Source organism: Lepidochelys kempii, chromosome 1 (genome assembly GCF_965140265.1).
Source record: "Lepidochelys kempii isolate rLepKem1 chromosome 1, rLepKem1.hap2, whole genome shotgun sequence".
Classification (NCBI taxonomy): Eukaryota; Metazoa; Chordata; order Testudines; family Cheloniidae; genus Lepidochelys; species Lepidochelys kempii.
This window is the reverse complement of record NC_133256.1, coordinates 4,047,309-4,064,359: the sequence shown is the minus strand read 5'-3', so window position 1 is coordinate 4,064,359 and position 17,051 is coordinate 4,047,309. Positions and strand designations below refer to the sequence as shown.

Here is a 17,051-nt window from a genome sequence, read left to right as displayed (position 1 = left end):
AGGGAATGAACATCCTGCCTAATGCACAGACCAAAGAGGTGTAATGAGGCCTCCTTGGGCAGGGGGGTGTCTCAGACTGTAACATAACCTGGACCACAATGGAGCAGATGGTTTCTAACACCATCCCTCACCAGGACCATCCCTCCTCCCATGAGCAATCCCACTGCACTCTCATGGCAACATGAGCAATTGCCAAAATGGAAAAGCAGCTTCAGGAAGTTTTGTCCAGGTTTCTAACTGGCTACAGTACATTAAAGCTTTGTGTCATTTTGAGCAAGAGTTACTGACACTGGCTCCTTTTAGTCTCCACGTCCTCTCTCCCTCACCCAGGGTCTGTTTCTCTCTCCTTCCCTGCACAGGCAGAGCTGATGCTGGGGTTTCGTTTGCCCCCAGAAAGGCAGTTCAGGCTGATCTCCTTGCTTCCCCTTTGCAGGCAGGAACCTGGTTTTGGTCCTGGGTGAGAGGTATGACTGCGGGGCAGGGCTGGAAGTTGAGGTGGTGGGGGACCTGCATGGACAAGTGGCCAGCACTGGGGATTGTGAGGCATGTGTGCGATGTACACAGGCAGATGGACAGTGCTTTGGGTTGTGGGGGTAGGAGGGAGTGAGGTGTACACAGAGAAGCGGGCAGTGCTGATGGTTATGGGGCCAGGCATGGGGTGTACAGGAATAGGTGAGCAACACTGCTGAAATTAAATTTTTCTTTTGATTGTTGGTCCTAGGCCAGCACTGGACCTTTCCTGGCCCTGACTGTGTTTGGTGGGGGTCTCAAGGTCTCTTTGCCTTGGGAAGCCACAGAACTGCAGCCTGTGTGTCACAATTTGTACTCAGTTTTTGTTTCCAATTGTTGTTGTTGTTGTTGTGTAACTTCAGGCATTTAAATAGTATAAAGTGTGACACTGCACCGCATATTCTTCACACTGATATTATTATGATATGATGATAGCATAATTATGGTACATTTTATGTGAGAGGGGTCATGTAAGATGGCACATGGAGGGAGGGGTGAAACGGGTAATAAATTCATACTGGCCAGAGTTTGGACCAGGGCAGGTTGCTACATCTCTGAGGTCCTAAGTGAGGGAGCTGGTGGTTATTTTGACTGTAGCCTCTCTATGGTTGGTTTCAGAGTAACAGCCGTGTTAGTCTGTATTCGCAAAAAGAAAAGGAGTACTTGTGGCACCTTAGGGTATGTCTACACTACGAAATTAGGTCAAATTTATAGAAGTCGGTTTTTTAGAAATCGGTTTTATATATTCGAGTGTGTGTGTCCCCACAGAAAATGCTCTAAGTGCATTAAGTGCATTAACTCGGCAGAGTGCTTCCACAGTACCGAGGCAAGCGTCGACTTCCAGAGCGTTGCACTGTGGGTAGCTATCCCACAGTTCCCGCAGTCTCCGCTGCCCACTGGAATTCTGGGTTGAGATCCCAATGCCTGATGGGGGTAAAACATTGTCGCGGGTGGTTCTGGGTACATATCGTCAGGCCCCCGTTCCCTCCCTCCCCCCGTGAAAGCAAGGGCAGACAATCATTTCGCGCCTTTTTTCCTGAGTTACCTGTGCAGACGCCATACCACGGCAAGCATGGAGCCCGCTCAGGTAACCGTCACCCTATGTCTCCTGGGTGCTGGCAGACGCGGTACGGCATTGCTACACAGTAGCAGCAACCCCTTGCCTTGTGGCAGCAGACGGTACAGTACGACTGGTAGCCGTCATCGTCATGTCTGAGGTGCTCCTGGTCGCCTCTGTGAGGTCGATCAGGAGCGCCTGGGCAGACATGGGCGCAGGGACTAAATTTGGAGTGACTTGAGCAGGTCATTCTCTTTAGTCCTGCAGTCAGTCCTATTGAACCGTCTTATGGTGAGCGGGCAGGCGATACGGACTGATAGCAGTCGTACTGTACCATCTTCTGCCAGGCAGGCAAGAGATGAGGATTGCTAGCAGTCGTATTGTACCATCTTATGCCAGGCAGGCAAGAGATGAAGATGGCTAGCAGTCATACTGTACCATCTTCTGCCGAGCAGCCATGAGATGTGGATGGCATGCAGTCCTTCTGCACCGTCTGCTGCCAGCCAAAGATGTAAAAGATAGATGGAGTGGGTCAGAACAAGAAATAGACCAGATTTGTTTTGTACTCATTTGCCTCCTCCCCTGTCTAGATCACACTGCAGTCACTCACAGAGAAGGTGCAGCGAGGTAAATCTAGCCATGTATCAATCAGAGGCCAGGCTAACCTCCTTGTTCCAATAACAACGATAACTTAGGTGCACCATTTCTTATTGGAACCCTCCGTGCAGTCCTGCCTGAAATACTCCTTGATGTACAGGCACACCCTTTGTTGATTTTAGCTCCCTGAAGCCAACCCTGTAAGCCGTGTCGTCAGTCGCCCCTCCCTCCGTCAGAGCAACGACAGACAATCGTTCCGCGCCTTTTTTTTGTGCGGACGCCATACCAAGGCAAGCATGGAGGCCGCTGAGCTCATTTTGGCAATTAGGAGCACATTAACCACCACACGCATTATCCAGCAGTATATGCAGCACCAGAACATGGCAACACGATACCGGGCGAGGAGGCGACGTCAGCGCGGTCCCGTGAGTGATCAGGACATGGACACAGATTTCTCTGAAAGCATGGGCCCTGCCAATGCATGCATCATGGTGCTAATGGGGCAGGTTCATGCTGTGGAACGCCGATTCTGGGCTCGGGAAACAAGCACAGACTGGTGGGACCGCATAGTGTTGCAGGTCTGAGACGATTCCCAGTGGCTGCGAAACTTTCGCATGCGTAGGGGCAGTTTCATGGAACTTTGTGACTTGCTTTCCCCTGCCCTGAAGTGCATGAATACCAAGATGAGAGCAGCCCTCACAGTTGAGAAGCGAGTGGCGATAGCCCTGTGGAAGCTTGCAACGCCAGACAGCTACCGGTCAGTTGGGAATCAATTTGGAGTGGGCAAATCTACTGTGGGGGCTGCTGTGATGCAAGTAGCTCACGCAATCAAAGATCTGCTGATATCAAGGGTAGTGACCCTGGGAAATGTGCAGGTCATAGTGGATGGCTTTGCTGCAATGGGATTCCCTAACTGTGGTGGGGCTATAGACGGAACCCATATCCCTATCTTGGCACCGGAGCACCAAGCCGCCGAGTACATAAACCACACGGGGTACTTTTCAATGGTGCTGCAAGTTCTGGTGGATCACAAGGGATGTTTCACCAACATCAACGTGGGATGGCCGGGAAAGGTGCATGATGCTCGCATCTTCAGGAACTCCGGTCTGTTTCAAAAGCTGCAGGAAGGGACTTTATTCCCAGACCAGAAAATAACTGTTGGGGATGTTGAAATGCCTATATGTATCCTTGGGGACCCAGCCTACCCCTTAATGCCATGGCTCATGAAGCCGTACACAGGCAGCCTGGACAGTAGTCAGGAGCTGTTCAACTACAGGCTGAGCAAGTGCAGAATGGTGGTAGAATGTGCATTTGGACGTTTAAAGGCGCGCTGGCGCAGTTTACTGACTCGCTTAGACCTCAGCTAAACCAATATTCCCACTGTTATTACTGCTTGCTGTGTGCTCCACAATATCTGTGAGAGTAAGGGGGAGACGTTTATGGCAGGATGGGAGGTTGAGGCAAATTGCCTAGCTGCTGGTTACACGCAGCCAGACACCAGGGCGGTTAGAAGAGCACAGGAGGGCGCGGTACGCATCAGAGAAGCTTTGAAAACCAGTTTCATGACTGGCCAGGCTACGGTGTGAAAGTTCTGTTTGTTTCTCCTTGATGAACCCCCCCGTCCCTTGGTTCACTCTACTTCCCTGTAAGCTAACCACCCTCCCCTCCTCCCTTTAATCATTGCTTGCAGAGGCAATAAAGTCATTGCTGCTTCACAGTCATGCATTCGTTATTCATTCATCACACAAATAGGGAGATGACTACCAAGGTAGCCCAGGAGGGGTGGTGGAGGAGGGAAGGAAAATGCCACACAGCACTTTAAGCACAGCACTTTAAAAGTTTACAACTTTAAAAATTATTGAATGACATCCTTCTTTTTTGGGGGCAATCCTCTGTGGTGGAGTGGCTGGTTGGCCGGAGGCCCCCCCACCGCGTTCTTGGGCGTCTGGGTGTGGAGGCTATGGAACTTGGGGAGGAGGGCGGTTGGTTACAGAGGGGCAGCAGTGGCAGTCTGTGCTCCAGCTGCCTTTGCTGCAGCTCAACCATACACTGGAGCATACTGGTTTGGTCCTGCAGCAGCCTCAGCATTGAATCCTGCCTCCTCTCATCACGCTGCCGCCACATTTGAGCTTCAGCCCTGTCTTCAGCCCGCCACTTACTCTCTTCAGCCCGCCACTTACTCTCTTCAGCCCTCCACCTCTCCTCCCGGTCATTTTGTGCTTTCCTGCACTCTGACATTATTTGCCTCCACGCATTCGTCTGTGCTCTGTCAGTGTGGGAGGACAGCATGAGCTCGGAGAACATTTCATCGCGAGTGCGTTTTTTTTTCTTTCTAAGCTTCACTAGCCTCTGGGAAGGAGAAGATCCTGTGATCATTGAAACACATGCAGCTGGTGGAGAAAAAAAAAGGGACAGCGGTATTTAAAAATACACATTTTATAAAACAGTCACTACACTCTTTCAGGGTAAACCTTGCTGTTAACATTACCTACATAGCACATGTGCTTTCGTTACAAGGTCACATTTTGCCTCCTCCCACCGCGTGACTACCCCCTCAACCCTCCCCCCTCCCTGTGGCTAACAGCGGGGATCATTTCTGTTTAGCCACAGGCAAACAGCCCAGCAGGAATGGGCTCCTCTGAGTGTCCCCAGAAGAAAAGCACTCTATTTCAACCAGGTGACCATGAATTATATCTCACTCTCCTGAGGATAACACAGAGAGATAAAGAACGGATTTTGGTTGAATGCCAGCAAACATACACTGCAATGCTTTGTTCTACAGTGATTCCCGAGTACGTGTTACTGGCCTGGAGTGGTAAAGTGTCCTACCATGAAGGACGAAATAAGGCTGCCCTCCCCAGAAACCTTTTGCAAAGGCTTTAGGACTACATCTAGGAGAACCGCAAATTCCAGGGCAAAGTAATCCTTTCACATGCTTGCTTTTAAACCATGTATAGCATTTTAAAAGGTACACTCACCAGAGGTCCCTTCTCCGCCTGCTGGGTCCAGGAGGCAGCCTTGGGTGGGTTCGGGGGGTACTGGCTCCAGGTCTAGGGTGAGAAACAGTTCCTGGCTGTCGGGAAAACCGGTTTCTCCGCTTGCTTGCTGTGAGCTATCTACAACCTCCTCCTCATCATCATCTTCTTTGTCCCCAAAACCTACTTCCGTATTGCCTCCATCTCCATTGAAGGAGTCAAACAACATGGCTGGGGTAGTGGTGGCTGAACCCCCTAAAATGGCATGCAGCTCATCATCGAAGCGGCATGTTTGGGGCTCTGACCCAGAGCGGCTGTTCGCCTCTCTGGTTTTCTGGTAGGCTTGCCTCAGCTCCTTCAGTTTCACGTGGCACTGCTTCGGGTCCCTGTTATGGCCTCTGTCCTTCATGCCCTGGGAGATTTTGACAAAGGTTTTGGCATTTCGAAAACTGGAACGGAGTTCTGATAGCACGGATTCCTCTCCCCAAACAGCGATCAGATCCCGTACCTCCCGTTCGGTCCATGCTGGAGCTCTTTTGCGATTCTGGGACTCCATCATGGTCACCTGTGCTGATGAGCTCTGCATGGTCACCTGCAGCTTGCCACGCTGGCCAAACAGGAAATGAGATTCAAAAGTTCGCGGTTCTTTTCCTGTCTACCTGGCCAGTGCATCTGAGTTGAGAGTGCTGTCCAGAGCGGTCAGAATGGAGCACTCTGGGATAGCTCCCGGAGGCCAATACCATCGAATTGTGTCCACAGTACCCCAAATTCGAGCCGGCAACGTCGATTTAAGCGCTAATCCACTTGTCAGGGGTGGAGTAAGGAAATCGATTTTAAGAGCCCTTTAAGTCGAAATAAAGGGCTTCATTGTGTGGACGGGTGCAGGTTTAAATCGATTTAACGCTGCTAAATTCGACCTAAAGTCCTAGTGTAGATCAGGGCTTAGAGACTAACCAATTTATTTGAGCATAAGCTTTCGTGAGCTACAGCTCACTTCATCGGATGCATACCGTGGAAACTTCAGCAGACTTTATATATACACAGAGAGTATGAAACAATACCTCCTCCCACCCCACTGTCCTGCTGGTAATAGCTTATCTAAAGTGATCATCAGGTGGGCCATTTCCAGCACAAATCCAGGTTTTCTCACATCCCCCCTACCCCCATACACACACAAACTAGAGTGAGTTTGTGTGTGTATGGGGGTGGGGGGGGTGTGAGAAAACCTGGATTTGTGCAGGAAATAGCCCAACTTGATTGTCATGCACATTGTGTAAAGAGTTGTCACTTTGGATGGGCTATCACCAGCAGGAGAGTGAATTTGTGTGGGGGGGTGGAGGGTGAGAAAACCTGGATTTGTGCTGGAAATGGCCCACCTGATGATCACTTTAGATAAGCTATTACCAGCAGGACAGTGGGTGGGAGGAGGTATTGTTTCATATTCTCTGTGTATATATAAAGTCTGCTGCAGTTTCCACGATATGCATCCGATGAAGTGAGCTGTAGCTCACGAAAGCTTATGCTCAAATAAATTGGTTAGTCTCTAAGGTGCCACAAGTACTCCTTTTCTTTTCTCTATGGTTGGTTCATGCAATGGCTGATCAGACAGCCTGCATGTGTGAATGCTGGTGGAGGTGTATAATGAGGAGTGGGTCTGCAGCTTGTCCCAGCAGCACACTGAGAGAGGGAGCCCACGCTGTTGAGTCCGAAGCCTCAGTGTAACTCCAGTTCCAGCTGGCAACCCGGGGGAGACCAGTCACACTTTGCTCCTCAGCTGCTTCAATCTCCCATCATTCTATGAGTCCCTGTCCGTACTCTTCGTCCCCTTCCAGGCTGCCCAATTCCAACAGCATCCTGCTTGCCAGTGTCTTCTCCATGCTCTCCAGTCATCCGTGGATCCTGCAACCTCTGAGCCACCCCACGCTTTCAAAAACTCTTTCACTGCAGGGGGTGAGGTGCCTCCCATTACACCGGCATGCTTGGTTTGGGGGTAATTAGAGACTGTGTCTCACTGGTGAGAAATCTCACTAGGGGCAAATGCCAAGGCAGGCACCTGTGAGGCTTCTCTGGTTATACCCATACACACCACATGGTGCTTCAAGGACAGCTACACAGGAACAACTTACAAGCTAAGTTTGCACATTATATAACGAGAGTGGACAACTGTGGGACATGTGAGGGCCTAGATCAATACAGCTGTCACATGCAGGAACCACTGAAGCTGACTGAAACAGAGAGCCACTGGGACACAGACATTAAATGGAGGATTATCTGGGACCATTTGCTAGCCAGATCTGTTTGTCATTAATGGTGAGAGTTGTACATTCATTCCTCAATGCAGAGATTTCAGGGCTGAAGTCATTATTTTTTTCACCTAAAATGTTCATCCATGCAGTGTCTCGCGGAATCCTTCAGCCTCATGAAATATATATCTAGTGTAACATTTCCGAGGTGCCACAGTCACTTGAGAATTTCTCCCTTTCAGGCTAAATTCACATTGTCATGAATAGAAAAAATGCCTCCAGTAAACTCACGTACAAGCTTGGAGGCAAAATGAGGACTCCCCGGGACATGTTCATAGATTCCAAGGCCAGAAGGGTCTGTAGTGATCATCTGGTCTGAATAACACAGGCCTAAGAATTTCCCCCAAAATATTTCGACACAAGATCCATTAGAGAAACATCCAACAATGATTTAAAAATTCTCAGTGATGAAGGATCTGCCAAGATCCTTGGTAAATTTTTCCAGTAGTTAATTATTATTGTTAAAAAATGTAAACCTTATTCCCAATCAGAATTTCTTTAACTTCATCTTCCAGCCATTGTATCCTGTTACACCTCCGTGTGCTAGGCTGAAAGGACTATTATTAAGTATCGGTTCCCCATGTAGGTACTTACAGACTGTTTTCAAGTCACCCCTGACCTATCTTTATTAAACTAAATAGACTGAGATCTTTAAGTCTATCACTATAAGGCAGGTTTTCTAATCTTTTAATAATTCTTGTGATTTTTCTCTGAACTGTCTTCAGTGTATCAACATCCATCTTTAATTATGGACATCAGAACTGGAGACAGGATTCCAGCAGCAGTCGCACCAGTGCCAAATAGAAAGGTAAAATAACTTCTCTACCTCTCCTTGAGATTCCTCTGGCTATCATCCAGGGTCACACTGGGAGATCATGTTTAGCTAATTATCCCTGCACACCCCCATATCTTGTTCAGATACATTAAACTTCCCACAATAGTCCTCCATCCTGTAAACATCGCCCACAATCTTTGTTCCTATATATAGATATCTACATGGCTATATTAGAACACATCTTGTTTGCTTCGTCCCAGTTTACCAAACAATCCAGATTGCTCTGAATAAGTGACCTGTCCTTTTCATTATTTACAATCCCCCAATCGTAGTGTCATTTGAAAACTTCATCAATATTCAGGCATGAGAAGGGTGAGCAGCTGAATTGCTGACACCTGTCTCTGCTTACACTTGTCAGTTAACACCTGCAACTTATCTGTTAGACAAAGCTGGATGCCTGCAAGACAGTGTCTCACCAAAAGAAACAGGTCAAGTAACGGAGGTGCAGGCCTGTAGCCCTAAATACCAAGACCCATTGTGCCCCTAGTGCCTATTCTGTTGAGCACAAAGTCATAGCCCAACATAGGAATTGCATCGTGGATCAGACCTATGGTCCATCTAGTCCAGTGTCCTCTCTCTGACAGTGACAGCCCCAGGTGCTGCCATAGAAGGTGTAAAAAAACAAGCAGTGGGTTGATGGGGGGATGAATTTAACACCATGAGGGTGTCACCCTAATTTTTAACAGCTAGAGATTGACTTGTGCCCTGAAACACTTCAGCGTATAGGCTTTCCAAAACTTTTTGTGTGTGACTACTGTAACTGGATAGTCTTACTGTCCATGCAAATGTCCAAACCCTTTCTGATTCTTGATTACCTCATGGCCTTAGCTACCTCTTGTGGCAATGAGTTCCTCAGTCTAATAAGGCATCAAATTAAGAAAGCACTCTTTTTTATCTATTTTGAATTCTCCACCTTTCAGTTTAATTGAATGTCCTCTTGATCTTGAGGTAGGAGACAGGGAGAACACATTTCCTATCTACTCACTACCAGTCAAAAATTTATAGACATTTCTCATGTCCCCTCTAATTTATCTCCTTTCTAACGTAACAGTTCCAGTCTTTTCAACCTGTTCCATATGAGAGTTTCCCTGGGCCCTTGATCATTCGTGTTGCCCTTCCCGGAGCTCCTTCTAGTTCTGCAATATCCTGTGTGAGAAGGGTGCCCAGTACTACACAGAGGAATCCAGAGGAGGGAGAAATATTGACTGACTGATCTCATGCCATTGTATTTTCTGTATGATTTCCCAATCCACTCCTCCTGGATCCCAATGATTTGGTTTATTTCTGTCCATGATTGAACTTTGAGCAGGGTTTCACAGAGCTGTGTACCAAGACACCCAGGTCACTGTCCTGAGTTCATAAAGTTAAATTAGAAACTTTAAGGTCTATGAGGATTTCAAGCTTTTCCCTCCAGGGGGCAGACACATTGCAGTTATTGATATGGGCTCCCTCTGAAGACTTCTCTGGACTTGACTATGAACTAAATAATGTGGTGCCATCTGTAAATATTGCCATCTCACCTCCTTTCCTAGATTTTTAATAATTATAAAACATTTACCGCAATATTTATTATAAAGCGTGTAACCGACTTGCTCTGCTTCTCTCCCTTCACAGGCACATTGAGCATTTCTGAGCCCGATCAAAGAATCGACTACCTCATGGCAGTTTTCAACCTCACCCCCTCTGACCCTTTAACATTCATCCTAATAGGCATCCCTGGCTTGGAAGCCGCCCATGCCTGGATTTCCATCCCTTTCTCTACATTCTACATTATCGGCCTGTTGGGAAATTTCATGGTTTTGTTTGTTGTAGGAAAAGAGCAGACACTGCACAAGCCAATGTACCTGCTACTCTGCATGCTGGCGCTCACAGACATTGGCACGTCTACGTCTGTTGTGCCAAAGGTACTGTGTATATTTTGGTTTAATTTGAAAGACATTACTGTGGGTGGCTGCCTCACCCAGACATTCTTCCTTCACGGAGTTTCTATGATGCACTCAGCAGTCCTCGTGACAATGGCCTTTGATCGTTACATTGCCATATGTAACCCTCTGAGATATGCCACCATCCTCACCAACACACGAATAGCTAAGCTAGGGCTTGTGGGTTTGATGAGAGCTGTTTTCTTCATCCTGCCCCTGCCCATGCTCCTGAGCAGGCTGCCATTCTGTGTGAACCGCATTATCCCCCACACGTACTGTGACCACATGGCTGTGGTGAAGATATCGTGTGGGGACATCACAGTCAACAATATGTACGGCTTGGTGATGGCATTTCTAGTCATCGGGTTAGACCTGACCCTCATTGCCCTGTCCTACAGTCTGATCATGAGGGCTGTCCTCAGAATTTCCTCTAAGAAAGTCAACCAAAAAGCACTCAACACCTGCACAGCCCACATCTGTGTGATTCTTATGTCTTATTCTCCCTTACTCTTCTCCACTCTGACACACCGGTTCGGTCAGAGCATCGCTCCCCATATTCACATCATCTTGGCCAACCTCTATTTCCTCCTCCCCCCCATGTTCAACCCTATCATTTATGCGGTGAAAACCAAAGAGCTTCGTGAAAAAGTGGGCAAATACACATGCAGGATATGGTTGCCTGGAGGCCACTGATTTTAAACCTGCATGACAAGAGAGGAAAATAATATCTCCTCATTAATCAAGGGTGCTCTGTCCCAGTTTGGGTGAGCTCAGTATTGTGGAAGTTCACAGCCTGAGAACTTCTTCACACCAATTATCTTATCATTCCATCACCAAGAACTGCTCTCTCCATTGCTGAGTTCCCCCTCCCTGACCATCACCTAATCCCTTTCAGTGTCACCTATCAGCCCCCATCTCCACACACGGTGGCCTTTCTGTGGTTTCCAGACCACCAGAATATTCATCAGCTTTCTGAAGCAAGGTGGCTTTCCATTAGACCCTGCATGTACAGGGTTCTTGATCAGTTTAATGAAACAAAGCTACACTTTCTGAGAGACAAAGACAAAGAAAGCAACTACAATGCTGAACTTCTTTATCATATGTACAGTGATTTGGAGAGCAAAATTTACCTGTTTTTTCTACTTGCAATCCTTCAGAAAATCTGGAAGATAAACCAGGTAATTCAGCTGGAAAGTTTTAATATGGGAAAGTTGCAGCAGGAATTAAGGATATTGTACTAGAGCTTATTGGTGAGAGTCATGAAACTGTGTGTTTTTGAGAAATGGACTGTGTTACCCTGGATTTGAAGGGTGTTTATCCCAGAATGTGATCAAGCCAACTGCAACTATATGATGTACATTCAGTCACTATGAATTAATAAAATAAAAGACCACATAATTAAGGGTTAATTGGAAAGCAGGCTTTTAGATGCAAGGTCAAAATCTAGCTGGCAGTTTCTGGTAATCATAATGAGAGGAGTGGACAAACAAATAAATATGTGCGAATGAAAGAATATAAATGGATGATAACCTTGAGTCTAGATGCCTCTGATATTACAAGTTTATTGAAAGTTAGGAAAACTGGTGATCCAGTAGGAGTCACTATGACCTATGTGTTTTGTAGAAATTATACAAAATTAGCTAATACAGTGTAATTTGGAGCAGTCCTCCGAAGCCATCTTGAGATTGATTGAGAGAGATTTTTCCAGACACTCTTTATCCCTGGTGGGAGTGCAACTGGCCACTGCGGACCCTCTGTTAATTACTCTATACCGTTCCAGCTGTTAGGTAAATATCTGGGATGTTCTAGACCTACTGCTTATGTCTGTGTGTGCTTAAATCTAATAAATTGCAGTGTTAGACAAGAACAAGCTTACTTGGATTTATTCCTTGATCAGACAGAATTGCTGTGTTCCAATTGATTTATTCCTGACACCACCTGAAGTGAAATAATTAAGGTGCCCCTGTCGCGGGTTCTGAAATACCCGGGTACCAGACTGCTGTGATAAACTATGACAACGCTTTGGAGTGCAATAACTTACCACGGTATGCAGTCAATTTTTAAGTCACTTTTAGTGGGAACTTTCAAAATACACAGTAAGCATTCCAGTTCTCAAAGATGTCAGAAGTAGGTGTTGTCATGGAAAAATTAACCATGCATTGTGTTTGGATCAGAACAAACCTGAGGTCCCTTTATTCAAGCATGCGCATACAGGGAGAGTCAGCCAGAGCTGCCCTGCTGTAAACAGAAAATACAGGAGCTTATATTGCTGAAAACCACAATTTATCAAACCCACTTCCTTCAACAGCATTTTCCTTATTTGGCATATAGTGCAAGCTTTAACAGTAGCTTTGCCTTACTTGAAGTTTTGCAAAAACAAGCTTTTTCTGTTATTGACAGGTGTTTTCTTTGCAGTTAATGTTTTTTTTTTTTTTAACTTCTAGTGGTTATGGTTACATTTCTTAAGCTGTGCTGTTTTGCAATTGCCCCTTAATGGAATTTTCCACACTTTCTTCTTATGCTTTATATACACAGTTAGCTTGACCAAAGTTTTAGGCCTACTTGAGACGCTTAGGCCTACTTGGGTCCTCCACATTCACAAAACACAACACATTAGCCTGGGTACACAAAGCCTGGGTACACAAAGTAGACATTCTATAGGCAGTATAAAAGGCATTTTTTCAGCTTGATATATATTTTGGAGCATTTAAATTTGCCCCTGTAATTTGGAAATTTTCTGAACCTTTGGTAGGATTGAAAGCAAGTTTTGGAATTGGTCAGGCGCTAAAGCAGTCCAGTTAAAGCATATCTGGAACCTAAGGGCTAATTGTAGAGTTTTATCCACAGGCCAGTAAATGATATGATTGCCTGCAGCTGTGGTGAGATTAAAATGTATGTCATTTAAGATAGTGGTCTTAACGTGCACACAGCTATTATTAGCTTGGAAACGTAGATGTCCTGTCAGGGTAGTCCCGTGTTCCATACCCTCCCAACAAATGTTGTTATGAACCGTGACAACCTCTCCTGGTTTTAGTTTATGTATACACTGAAGTTGAGGGGGTTCTAATGGCCAGAGTGTCCATTTGCTTCCAGTCCTTCCCCAAATGCCGGGCGTTATTTCAGGAGCACTGACTACAAATTGGTTGGGCATACCAGGTAGTTCAAGTTTCCAAATGTCTTGGTGAATTATCCAACCCTACATGCATTCTCCCCACGGACCCGGCAGGATTCAGTAGGTGGGAGCCCATACCCCTCCGACCTGCCCGTATGCTTGGAAGGAGCACTGTGAACGTTTGCATTTCCACTCAGAAAATCTCCAAGTATGTCTCCACGGCCACAGATTAGATGGCACTCCTGAGGTATTTGTAAGGGCAGTAGGCCAAGCTTGATGTTCAAGATCCCTCTGAATGGCCGTGAGCTGGTCATTTAGAAAATCCTGAACCTCCGAACAAGCCTGATCCCACTGCAATGCCTTTCCAGTGCTGGTGATACCCAGTACCATCTCTGTTCACAGCTTTTGGGTCATTGAACTAAGGGAGGAGATAACATACAATTCACCAACACCAGCCTGAACCTGGGCTAGCTGTGCTCCAGCAAGAAGGCCCGTGGCTTTTTTCAACTGTCCCAAATTTTCCTCATGTTGCTGACCTTTATGGATATTGTAGATTGCAGCCACGCTATTTGCACCATCCCATAGGTGTCCAGCCGAGTCCCTTTTTTTCTAGCGGAAACCCAGGTCCATTGCTGTGCCAACCAAATGGCAGCTCCCTTTGAACAATTAGGATATATGGAGGTAATCTGAACCAATCTTAACCAATCATTTTACTGAAATTTAACTAACCAATCCTAACATATTGTAATATGATTAGCCAACCAATTATATCCCACCACCTTAATTAGTTTACACCCAGAAAAATTAATTATACAGCAGACAGAAACAATCACAGAACCAGACGGAGATTATACAGGCAAACAATAGGGAAATGGGGACTTCAGTGATAGAACAACAAAGAAATGAGGATTTCACATCCCAGCTATTGATAAGTGAGTTCTTGCCAGACAGGATGCTATCAAACTAAGTTTCCTTTTACATTTTCTCAGCACTTTCCTTTCTCTGGAGGTGATAGGCTGGATCACCTTTCTAACATCCCCAGATTGCCTTATTTCAATGTGACTAGTTTGCAATGTGAGGAGGTGACTGTTCGCTTCCCAGCTTATGGCTGCCTCTGCTGCTTAGCCAAAGGCCTTAGCCTAAGCACAGGGCCTCAGACTGTCACAGTAAGAGAAGGCCCTTACATCGGCAGACAGTGTTCATCGGTTGAAGTGAGCTGTAGCTCACGAAAGCTCATGCTCAAATAAATTGGTTAGTCTCTAAGGTGCCACAAGTACTCCTTTTTCTTTTTGCAAAGACAGACTAACACGGCTGTTACTCTGACACTTATAATTACAACATTTAGACATTGCTTTACCAGCACTATGTTGCTGGCAGATTACACACTGTTGGCAGTATTGCTTAATATATATATATTTTTTACAAATATCCTTGCTGATTGCAGGCAGAACTGAGGAATTACTCCCCATATGAAGGAACAAATGTGGACACCGTGTAGAATCAAGCACGTGGGTTTATTACGTACAGCACTGATGGAGTGTCACCTCGTTTATTAGGCTCAGAGACACTGCCAAACAATTGATTACAATGGATTATATGGATTTTCCATGGGCAGAGGGAAATGACAGGGTAAGCAGTCCCAAACCCCTGGATAGGTCTAGCAGCAAGACGAGATAAGCACAGTAGCCAATGGTCAAAAGGTTACATAATGTCTCCGCCCATGGTTTCAGGTTAACACAAGAGTGAATTTGTGTGGGGGGGTGGAGGGTGAGAAAACCTGGATTTGTGCTGGAAATCACTTTAGATAAGCTATTACCAGCAGGACAGTGGGGTGGGAATAGGTATTGTTTCATATTCTCTGTGTATATATAAAGCCTGCTGCAGTTTCCACGATATGCATCTGAGGAAGTGAGCTGTAGCTCACGAAAGCTCATGCTCTAATAAATTGGTTAGTCTCTAAGGTGCCACAAGTCCTCCTTTTCTTTTTACAAGACACTTAATTAGTACACAGGTGTTTTCCATTAAACGATATATAAAGTGTGTTAGTATAAATATATATATTTATATATATATATATATATATATATATATATATATAAATATATATATTTATTGAATATATTTGAATTCTGATTTGGGATCCATAGATAATGAAGTAGCTCCCTTGATTGTCCGACAGGTACACACCTAGGAGTTAAAACAAAAGGACAAATGAAAAGTATATAGCAAAAAAGGTTATCTTTTAATTATTCATTTGTGTTTCTAAGGCAGGCACTGGCAATGTCTAGGAGGGAGGCTATCATATCTCATATACTGATATGTTTGAACCTCTTCCGTAAACTCAAGGCTGGTGTGTAGGAAGACGCCTCTTCTACAGAAGAAACAGGGCCCCTTTCATTCCCATGGTTTGTTCTCAACTTTGAGATAAAACCCCCAATTATAATTTCTACCTGGCTTCTTGCTGACCAAGCTTATTTTAGCAAAAAGCAAGGCTGTCCTTTGTTTGTTCTGCTTCTTAGCTAATATTGTTCACTATTTGCTAGGCCTCTGTCTTCTTGACCAAACTCTGGATTTTGGGCCTATAAAAAGAGCTGACACCGTCTATATATCAGGTCGTAACATAAACAGCATACAGATTTTAGCCCTTCACCATATTTTTCTGTATTTGTTTTATAGGCAGGTTAGGTTTCAATGACTTCTATGTTTATTATTTAGGTGATTTGCATTAACAGACATTCTTGACTTGCTTTTGGATTCAACGTTATTAGCCGCTTAGGGACTTTGTCTCAAAAGGACTCAATTAACTTCTAACTTTTAACTTCTGCTTTTAAACACACATTGATTTGAAAAGGGAAAAACACAACCCATTTTGGCTCACCTTTGGCAAAGCGACCATTGATTACACAGAGCCACCTTAAGACTTAGTGCGGGGCACTGACTACAGCTTCTATCTGCTATTTGTTACCAGAACAGATTTAAAATCTTTTCCCATTTTCCTGGCTTTGACTGCCCTGCTGCAGCCACAACTTTGGTCTTTATTTAAAAACATTTTAAAGCTTGTAAAGCATTAAGTCACTTTAAGGATTAAATGCTAAATACCAAAATTAAACAACACTAGTTTCTTTTGTCTGGCAAAAGTATTTTTTGGTTTTACAATTTTTAAAACAACACCAATTCATCTTAAACTTATAAAACAAAGATTGTACACATCAGGAGTGGGTTTGTTTTTTTTTAGCAAATTTAACTAACTTGTTTATAGTTAAATGATTTCACTTAAATAACCTTTTGCCTGGATTATTTCCAGAATTTTTTCCAGAGAAATGTGCCCTTTCTTCAAAGGAAAAGCTGCAAAGAAACTAAGAATTTTCTTTTCATAACACCTTCTTTTAACATTTGTACAAAGTTTCACTGCTTAATTTTCTCCAGTAACTACAGAATTAACCTCTCCCTTTTTCTCTTTTAACTTTCTCAAACTGTGGTTGCCTGCTTGTCTGGGCCTGATCCTTCTCCCCCTCCCCCCCTTGTTGCATTATTTCTTTCCATGGGCACAGGCATTGTTTCACTACCAATTTAGCAAGGAGGGTGGCTTTTTGACTAACCCCCCTTTTATTTATTTATACAGACCTATTTACATACACACGCATTTATTCCTTATATTTAGATCATAGAGTCATAGAATATCAGGGTTGGAAGGGACCTCAGGAGGTCATCTCGTCCAACCCCCTGCTCAAAGCAGGACC

The 17,051-nt window shown here is 45.1% G+C and overlaps 1 protein-coding gene across 1 annotated transcript; it reads left to right on the top strand.

The window, feature by feature from the left end:
• Window positions 1-9,424: 9,424 nt before the first annotated feature.
• On the top strand, window positions 9,425-10,892 carry LOC140918017 (olfactory receptor 52P1-like). Its single transcript, XM_073361586.1, has 2 exons — window positions 9,425-9,468; window positions 9,890-10,892. The coding sequence occupies exon 2, from the start codon at window positions 9,936-9,938 to the stop codon at window positions 10,890-10,892; it is 957 nt and encodes a 318-aa protein (XP_073217687.1). The 5' UTR covers window positions 9,425-9,468; window positions 9,890-9,935.
• Window positions 10,893-17,051: the final 6,159 nt, after the last annotated feature.

Coding starts and splice junctions, on each gene's coding strand:
- LOC140918017 (XM_073361586.1), top strand. CDS start 9,936: ATGGCAGTTTTCAACCTCACCCCCTCTGACCCTTTAACATTCATCCTA.